Genomic DNA, 9,439 nt, shown 5'->3' on the forward strand with positions numbered 1-9,439 from the left:
GGGGCAGCAGGGCAGGCCCTACGAGGAGAGGCGACGGGACCTGAGCCTGTTCAGCCTCCACAGGAGAAGGCCGAGGGGGATCTTGTGGCCTGTTACAAACTAGTCAGGGGGATCAGCAGGCATTGGGGGAGTCCCTGTTCCCCCGAGCACGGACAGGAGTGCCCAGGAACAACGGTCACAAGCTGGCAGAGGGGAGATTCAGACTCGACATCAGGAGGCGCGACCTCTCTTGGAAGCTGGTTCCAGACCCTAGCCGCCCTGACCGTGAAGTGGTGCTGGCTCCCACCCTGGGGGGCTTTAAGAGGAGGTTAGACAAACACCTTGCTGGAGTCGTTTGACCCCAGTACTCTTCCTGCCAGGGCAGGGGTTTGGACTAGATGATCTGCTCAGGTCCCTTCCAACCCTAGAAACCATGAAACTAGGATCAGGGCCCAGATGCCAATTCCTTGCCTTGTTCCTGCCGCTGTGAGCCCTGGTTTTGCCCCACGCAGCTACAGCACCCGCTGTGGGGGTGGGCGTGGGGCAGGGGGTGGGAGCAGGGCCCCTGGGGGCTGTGCTTCATGGGTGCAGGTTCCCTGCCACATGTGCCCGGCTCTGACCCTGCAGCCTTTGGCCCCAGGAGCCCCGGCCAGAGCCTGCTCAGTGCCACGGCCACGTGCCCCCAGCAACGTCCGGCCCCAGGCTGCGCGGGGCACCGGCCGGGACCAGCACAGGCAGCACGATGGAGCCAGGCGGGGGCCTTCCTCACCCGTGGGGGGAGCGACGGGGAGTTTGCTGCCAATGAGTGTGTATGCATATACAGTATGTGTGCATAGACGGGTGTGTAGGTGTGCACGTGCATGCGTAGTCAGTGTGGCATGTGCATGGATAGACGGTGTGTGGGCATATAGGATGTGTATGTGTGCATGCATAGATGGTATGTATGTGCATGCATGTGCACATGTGTGTTCATGTGCATGGATGGTGTCTGTGCATGTTTCATAGTTTCTAGGGTCGGAGGGGACCTGAGCAGATCATCTAGTCCGACCCCTGCCCTGGCAGGAAGAGTACTGGGGTCAAACGATCCTGGCTAGGTGTTCATCCAGCCTCTTCTCATAGCCCCCCAGGGCAGGAGCCTGCACCCCTTCTCTTGGAAGTTGGTCCCAGACCCTAGCCGCCCTGACCGTGAAGTCGCGCCTCCTGATCTCCAGCCTAAATTTCCCCTCTGCCAGCTTGTGACCGTTATTCCTGGTCACTCCTGGCGGTGCTCAGGGAACAGGGACTCCCCCAGTGCCTGCTGGTCCCCCCGACTAGTTTGTAACAGGCCACCAGGTCCCCCTCAGCCTTCTCTTGCGGAGGCTGAACAGGTTCAGGTCCTGTATGTGCATACATGTGTGCTTAGACTGCATATGCATGTGTACATGTGTGTGTACATAGTATATATATATGTGTATGCATGTGCTTGTGCATGTGAGGTGTGCATAAGTGCATACAGAGACAGTATGTGAGTGTGTTCATATATGCATGTGCACATATGATATGCATGTGCACATGTATGGTTTGTGCATACATGTATGTACCATTAGGGAAACAGTTCCCACAACCACAGACCCACACCCCTCCAGAGATGGGATTCGTGTGTGCGCACGCGCGCGTGCAATGCATGCCCGGAAGCTTGACGCCGTGCCCCTGGCCCTGCTGCGCGCTGATGTCTGGAGCGGCTGGAAGCCCGCGTGCCCGCGTGCCCGGGGGACCACAACCTCCGTGGCCAGGAGAAGCCTGAGAGCAGAGGACATGGGGGTGGGCAGGGGGCCCCTTCTGCGCGGGACAGAAGTCCCTGGCTGGCACCGGGCTCCTGCGCGGCGCTGTCTGTCTGGGCCTGTGTTCAGGGTGTCCCCAGAGCCCCTCTGACCACGGCCCTTCCACGGAGCCACCGGCCACGGGGCTGGAAGCCCCCCCGAGCAGCTCAGGCGTGGCTATGGGGCTCGTGGCAGGAGCCTGGGACAAAAGCCACGCTCCCGCCCGTCCCCCCCACAGCAGGAGGAGGGCTGCTGGCACGAGCCAGCATCATCCAGCCAGACGGGCCTGGCCCAGCACCCACGACTGGCGTGTCGCAAGCGAGGGTCACGCTCTGCTTCGGTGTGGGGACAAGCGGGGGGGGGGGCGCACCTTGGATGGCAAAGGTTCACAGGCTTCTTCCCTGCTGCAGGTGCAAGAAGACAGCAAAGCAGGATGCGCTTGGGGGAAGACGAGAGGAGGGAGATACAGGCCGATATCCAAGTGGGGACGGGGTGGGTCCGGGGGGTGCGCTGGGCTGTAGCGCCCCTTTCTAGTGCTTCTAAACTCTTCATTTCACAGGTGTGGCCAACCCAAAATCATTTCCTCTGGTCCCACCGCTCCAGCTCTCCGTGCTTCTGTCTGTTTGCTGCTCCTAGTCACGTTGCGCCCATTTCACAGCCCTGCAAACCATTGCGGGGTTTGGTATGGTTTTTTTACTTGCAGCTGAAACCATCCCCTCGGGTGTGGAAATGTTCACTGAGGGGAACGTCAGCTCTGGCGTGGAAATTGCCGTCAGTGGAGCTTGGAGGCGCAGGCCAAGGCTTGATTTTGGTTTATGAATCGGAAAAAGAGCCGTAAATTTAATGCTGAGCGCGGTGGGATGAATGAGACAGCAGCTCTGGATTCCTTTCCCCAGTTGGCTACAGCATCCGTCAGATATCAAAAACCACAGTAAATTCAAGCTTTTTCCAACAGCTTGCTTTTTCTCCTGTCTTGAATGCTTCAGCTCCGGGCTCCTACACTTTAGGGAGACGTCGTGTGTCTTCGCAGCGTACAGCACAACACATCTCAGTCTTCAGTGACGATGCCTCCCACCAGCCGAACACCCTTTTCAAAACCCCACTTTCAGGGAAATTAGCCGAAATTTAAGGCTCATCCATAACGTGCTTTAAACATGGTCATTTTGATCGTGCCTAAATTTGCAGTTATCAAATTTAGGAGCAAATAATTCAAGTGCATTCATGCACGTGTAGACGTGTTAAAGCGCACTAACACTATGTGCGGGCTGACTTGTCACTCCACACACGCAGCATTAACACCTGCACGTGCAGACACCTGCCTAGACCCGCTTCCTATTCATTAAGCTAAAGTGTAGTAAATTTAGGCTTGCTGAAACGCATGTGTAGACATGTGCAGTGTTCCCAAAAAGCCAATACAGACCACCACCAAGGCCGCGGACCAGGAGTGAGCGAGGGACAAAAGAGAAAGAGCGCGGCGCCCTTGGCAATGATCTTCATGGAGTCATGGGAGACGGGGCCGGTACCGGAGGACTGGAAAAGGGCCCGGGGGAGACGCCGGGGAGGGGGGCGGCTCCGTCGCTGGAGGGGCTCGAGCGAGCTCGGGCGGGCGCTGGGCTGGACGGGCTCTCCCGAGCCCCTGCTCCAGATCAGCCCAGACGAACGTCAGTCCAACCTGCGCGGACTCGCGGCACCGTGGGTCGCATCCAGTCCACCCCCGCCTGCGGCAGGACCAGCCCCACCCAGCCCAGCCCAGGCCGGGGTTGGGGCCGTGCCCATGCTCCTGCCGGCACCTGGCTGGAGGGTCTCGCCCCTGCGCTCGGCGCTGCGCTGCTCCCCACCGCCTCCCAGGCCCAGGGGCTGGCGCCTCCTCACCAGGTCTCTGGCCCCTCCTGGTGCCCCCCGACGTATGAGACCCCCATGGGCAGGCCCTGGCTGCAGCCAGAGGGGAGGTCAGCAGAGGGCAGCACCTGCCCATGGATGGGGGCAAGGGGCAGGGTCTCGGGCTCAGGCAATTTGATGGGGGTTTTTTGGGGGGGGTCTTTCCTTTGGGGCAGAGCTGCAATGGCAGGGGGCCGGGCCGGGAGTGAGGGGCACCCGCAGCTCCAGGTCTAGGGGTGTTGGGGGACAACAACTGGGACCTCGGGTCAGCCTGGGGAGGTGGGAGTGAGCGGGGAGGAATGGGGGGCAGGGGCAGTCTCGGGCTCCAGGAGTCGGGGCCCTGCTGCCCCGGGAGGAGCACCCTCTGCCCCCTGCAAGGGTCCCTCTCCCCCCCAGGTCCCCCCCATGGTACCCCCAGGCCGTGCGCTGGCACGTGCCCCCTGCAGCACAGCCCCCCAGTGCCCTGGGGGCAGTGGGGGCAGCTCCAGCCTGACCTTTGACCCCCCCCTGCTCCCCCCCCGCCTGTGGGGTCCCCCCCATGCCAGGGCTGTTGCCCCCCCCTTAGATCCTTGGAGTTGTTGGCCCGCAGCACTCTGCGTCCCCCCAGATCACACGTGCATGCACACACCCATGTACACAAATGCATGTACATGTGCACATGCACACACATATATGCTTACACACGTGCTCTCATACACACACGTTCAGATACTCTCACACACACGTATGCACTTGCATGCTCTTACACGCTCACATGCTCTTACACACATGTATGCTTTCTTACACACACACACTCATACACACGTTCTCACACACATACACCTACAAGCTCTTACACACACGCGCTCTCACACGCACACACATATGCTCTCTCACACACAAACGCGCTCACAAAGTCTCCCTCTCACACACACACACACACACATGTGCGCACACGTGTCAGGCGGCGGCGCGGGGCGTACATAGAATATCGCTTTATTCCCATGCGCGGGGCCGGCCCAGGCTGGGGCTCGGCACGACACGACCTACAAAAATAGACTCTGCTCTGTGATATAAATAATTTACCTGCCCCCCCGCCCCCCCCATGGCAGAACCAGGGGCCACTGGCAGCAGGGCCAGGGGGGCCCCATGACCGCTCGTACCCTGGGCATGGCTGGGGCTGGGCCGTGGTGGGGGCCGCAGGGACCTGCTGGTGCCCCCCCGCCCCTGAGCTTGCGGGTGCCTGCGACCCTCCAGCGGGGTGGCGCCAGCAGGCACCTGGGGGGGGGCAGGAATTAAAGTGCTGGTGACGGAGGTGAAGCGGGCGCTGTTTGCCCTCCAGATCCAGGATCGGGGTCCATGCTGGGAGGGGGCTGCAGCAGGACCGAGCGCTGCCATTTCCCCCCAGGAGGGGAGCAGGGAGCAGGGGGGCAGCAACCCCCCGGGCAGCCCAACCCAAGCAGCGCCCCCTTGCATAGGAACCGGTGCCTGCAGGGCTGGTGTCTGCCCCCACACCCTGGGGTCTCCAGGGCAGGGGCAGCGCAGGGAGAATAATAATAATAGTATTAAGGGAATAGCAGCATGTCGTGGGGGTGCTGGCACCCCCCACCCCACTGGGCACCCCTGGCCCTGCCCATGGCTCCTGGCACCCACGGTCCCCGGCCCAGCCAGTAGGATGCCAGAGCATGGCCTGGCACACGTGGCACATCATGGCTTGCCAGGCCGCGCCATGGCAACATGGCACATCATGACACGGCAGGTCACGTCCTGGCACAGGAAACGTGGCACATCGTAGTGTGCTGTACCACGTCACGCCATGGCACATCTTCAGGGGCCTCCTGGTCCCGTGGGGCAGCCTGCAATGACACGGGGACAGCAGGTCAGAGCAGGCCCCGCCCGCAGCTGCACTCTTCCCCTTACTCCCATCAGGCGTGGGCAGGCACATGCGTGTTCCCGCATGTGCCCATGGCATCAGGCCCTGCAAACACGCCACGGGGCACCTCTGCTGGGCTCCCCCCCAAGAGCCCAGAGCTGCTGCCCCTGGTGCCCCGCACTGTGGGCATGACACGTGGCCCCACCTAGCGGGACGTGGCAGTGGCGTGGCACCCATGGCGGGTGTGCTGAGCGCCAGGCGGGTCCTCGTGGCTGTCGGACTCACTGTCCTCGAAGGCAGCATGGGCATAGCCGCGGGCAGCACCAGGCAGGCTGGGGTGCAGTGCCAACGTCACTGAGGCCGTGGCTGTCACCGTGGCGTAGGTGGGTGGTGGGGCTGTGGGGTGGGCACGGGGCGGGCGGTCTCCGGCCGTGGGCTCCTGTCCCAGGGGCTCTGGCCCCACCTCGAAGGCTTTCACCACCTGCAGGACAGAGGGGGCATGAGGCAGCCGGCTCTGCTGCTCTGCCCGCCCCAGGGAACCCAGGCGTCCAGTCCCTCTGCCCCGGGCACGGCCAGACTCACGGTGATGCAGGGAAAGCGGGGGTCCTTGCCGGCCTGGAGCAGGATGCAGGCCTGGGCGCTGCCAGGGGAGTCCTCGTTGCCAGGCCCTGCGGCCGGGGGGGCCTCGGGGGCCGCGTCAGGGCTGTGCCAGGCTGACGGGCGCCCCACATAGAAGCCGTGGTGGGCAATGGGCGGCGGGAGGGGCTCCGGCGACGGCAGGCGGCTGCTGTTATCCACTGGAGGGACCTGGAGACAGAGCCGGGGGGAGGGGGGCGGGTCAGATGGGGCCGGGCACTGCGACACCCCTCCGAGGTGCCTCCAGGCCAGCCGAGCCCGGCGTTCACTCTGAAGCCTACTGACAGCCGCAGGGACAGAGTCCCACTCCTGCTGCTTGACGTCTCCCACTGCCGTGGCCAGCACAGCAGCCGTGACCCCAGGAGTCCGGCGCCCCCCTCCAACAGGGCCGGGCCGGGCCGGGGGGCGGGGGGGCACGACTCGTACCTCGGCAGGGGGCCCAATGACCGAGAGCAGGACGGGCAGCAGCACCAGCCCGTTGAGGAGTCCCAGCACGGTGAGGACAGACAGCACGGAGAAGAAGTACCTGCCGGGGGTGGTGCAGGTGAGCGGGGGCCACGCCTGCCCCCCCACCCCTCCAGCATCCCAGAGTGCTTTGCAACAGGGGATGAGGCCAAGCCTCAAGATGTAAAGCAGGAGGAGAACCCAGGTGTCCAGGCTGTCCCCCCAGAGCCAGCTGCACCTGCCCCAAAGCAGTCTGGGAAGGTGGGGCCAGTCCAGACCCCACCTGCCTTCACCTGCAGGCTTCTGGGAAGGTGGGGGACCAACTTGGAAACCCTGCCCCAAAAGCTTCTGGGAAGGTCAGCGGGGGTGAGGTTGCGCTCCCAACTCCAAAGACCTCTGGGAAGGCAGGGGCCAGCCTGGAGTCCTCCCTCTCCCCCTCACCTTTGCCCCAAAGTATTCTGGGAAGGTGGGGGGCCAGCCTGGAGCCCCCCTGCCCTGCTGCAAAGGCCTTGCTCCAAAGACCTCTGGGAAGGTAGAGGGCCAGTTTGGAAATCTTGCCCCAAAGGCTTCTGGGAAGGCAGGGGCCAGCCTGGACCCCCCCGTCCTCTGCCCCAAAGGTCTGTGGGAAGGCAAGGGGCAGTGTGGACCCCTCCATTGCCCCAAAGGCCTGTGGGAAGACAGGGCATGGCGCTCACCTCATGATGAAGTCGAACTCAGAGCTGGCGAGCATGAGGACGCCGAGCAGGGTGGAGATGCCGCCGTCCAGCACGGGTGCGAAGACGTGCTCTAGCGCCAGCGCCGAGCGCCGGTCCCGACTACCCACAGCCGTCAGGAAGCCCTGGGATATGGCACAGCGTCAGTCCGGTCCAGCCGGCACCTGGGGTCTGGCACGGGTACTGGGGGGGAGGGGGCGCTGGCCTGGGGACACTCACCAGTGCAACATGGACGGTGAACTCAACGCCGATGCCCACAGAGGCGATAAGGATGACGACGGGCACGGCGCTCAGCTTGATGCCCATCAGCCCCATCAGCCCAAAGAGCTCCACTGTCATCATGGCCAGCACCAGCACCTGCCACCGTGTGCTGGGTCAGGGGGGGTACTTGCCCCGACGCCCACACCTGCCATGGCCCCCCCCACCTCCCTGCACCCTAGGGCTGCCCCCACTGGATGCCCCTAGGGGACATATAGACCCTCCCCAGCACCCAGGAGACGTACAGCTGAGGCCCATTGTATAGCCAAGACTCACAATGATGCCGGCCGTCCAGGGGTTGAGCAACAGCAGGGCACAGACCAGGAAGGTGCAGGCCAGCGCGATGCTGAGCGCCAGCAGCAGCCAGCGCCGCAGGCCCAGGTACTGCTCCCAGAAGAGGAAGGGGTCGCCGCTGGGGTAGCTGCGCACACCGTGGCGCCGCGCCGCTTCCTCACACACAGCCCGCACGCCCTCGATGGCCTCCACGAAGTCGGCCGTGTGCCGCAGCCCGCTCAGGTAGAAGGGCACCTGTGCAAACTCCAGGGGCTGCGCCGCCGGGACTGCGGGGGCATGGGGAGGGGGTCAGGCTGAGCCAGACCTGGCCATGGCCAGGTGCAGGCCGCTGGAGCAGGCGTGGCAGGCAAGCAGAAGGTTGGTGGGCTATGGGTCAGGAGCGAGGGGCACTAGCTGGGCTGGGGGCTGTGGGTGGGGAGTGAGGGGCCCCAGCAGGAAGGAGAATGGGGCGGCATGGGGCACTCACTGCGCAGATTCTCGCCAGTAGCGTCGTACTTGTCGTGCACCCACTCAGGCGGCGGCGGGTAGAAGTTGGCCTGTGAGGCTGCCAGCCCCAGCGGGTCATTGCTGGCCCAGACCGTCAGGCTGATGTAGAAGGTGTCGGGTGGCACCAGCCCATCCGCGTCCACCAGGCGCCGTGTTGTCAGCTGCGGGCACCAGCCCCGTCACCATCCGTCCCTGGCCCCGCCCTCAGCCCCGCCCCTATGGCTCCGCCCTCAGCCCCACCTGGTCGTAGTCGAGGGGTTGTTGCGGGTTGCCCGTCTGGATGAGCAGCTTATATGCCAGAGCACCGTCCTCTGAGCCGTTGCGGTAGCTGTCGCGGGTGATGCGCCCAGACGCCCACTCCCGGTCGAAGGCAACCTGGAGCCCTAGGGAGGGGGATATAGTGGGGCACGGACACAGGTGACTGGGGCCCCCCTGCCGTGCACCACCCCTGTGGCCCTGCTCACCCCGCAGCCAGTCCTGGAAGTAGTGCAGCCACATGCGCGGCAGCTGGCGGTCAGGCCCTCGCACCACATGGCGCAGGGTGCCCAGGGCACGGTGCAGGCCCAGCAGCGCGGCCTGGGCGCCGGGGTAGTGGAAGCCACCAGTGGTGACCACGAAGGCATGGTAGGAGGAGAAGTAGTGGGCTTGCGCTGCCAGGAAGGCGTGGGCGGCCGTGCCTCGCGGCACCACGTCTGTCAGTGCCAGCCCGTCCCGCACCTGCGTCGCGCCGTACAGGCTCAGCCCCAGCAGCCCGACGAACAGCAGTGCCACCACGCCCTGCAAGGGGGGTTGTCAGGCCATGGACGTCCCCAGACCCAGGAGCCTTGCAAGCGGGGCACCGGGGGCCCCCTGCCCGTACCTTGCTGTGCGCCCGCAGCAGCAGTGGCGCATACTTGCGGCGGGCGAAGTGGGCCAGGTCCCAGCGGCAGGCTGGCAGAGGTAGGCAGGTGGGCGCCCCCGAGGCCTCGTCCAGCTGGGCCAGCAGGTCGCGGGTGGAGCTGGCGGGCGTGGGCGGCAGGACTGTGACCACGCGCTGCCCTGCGGTGTCGCACCGGGCCAGGGCTTGCACCGGGCCCCCTGGGCCCGGTGCCCCCCCCGGC

The 9,439-nt window shown here is 64.5% G+C and overlaps 2 protein-coding genes across 2 annotated transcripts in view; one reads left to right on the forward strand and one right to left on the reverse strand.

The window, feature by feature from the left end:
* Positions 1 to 2,597, forward strand: part of BTBD19 (BTB domain containing 19) — a 5,959-nt gene extending 3,362 nt beyond the window's left edge. Inside the window, exon 9 of the mRNA XM_019530615.1 lies at positions 2,482 to 2,597. Coding sequence (XP_019386160.1) covers positions 2,482 to 2,597 — 116 coding nt within the window. The remainder of the gene's footprint in view (positions 1 to 2,481) is intronic.
* Positions 2,598 to 4,618: 2,021 nt separating this feature from the next.
* The window catches only part of PTCH2 (patched 2), an 8,265-nt gene continuing 3,444 nt past the window's right edge, over positions 4,619 to 9,439 (reverse strand). Inside the window, 11 exon segments of the mRNA XM_019530616.1 lie at positions 4,619 to 5,491; positions 5,714 to 5,989; positions 6,091 to 6,315; positions 6,571 to 6,670; positions 7,284 to 7,426; positions 7,521 to 7,658; positions 7,836 to 8,119; positions 8,320 to 8,500; positions 8,580 to 8,722; positions 8,804 to 9,116; positions 9,199 to 9,433. Coding sequence (XP_019386161.1) covers positions 5,714 to 5,989; positions 6,091 to 6,315; positions 6,571 to 6,670; positions 7,284 to 7,426; positions 7,521 to 7,658; positions 7,836 to 8,119; positions 8,320 to 8,500; positions 8,580 to 8,722; positions 8,804 to 9,116; positions 9,199 to 9,433 — 2,038 coding nt within the window. The 3' untranslated portion in view covers positions 4,619 to 5,491.

This window comes from Crocodylus porosus, unplaced genomic scaffold, assembly GCF_001723895.1.
Source record: "Crocodylus porosus isolate Cpor-Errol unplaced genomic scaffold, CroPor_comp1, whole genome shotgun sequence".
Classification (NCBI taxonomy): domain Eukaryota; kingdom Metazoa; phylum Chordata; order Crocodylia; family Crocodylidae; genus Crocodylus; species Crocodylus porosus.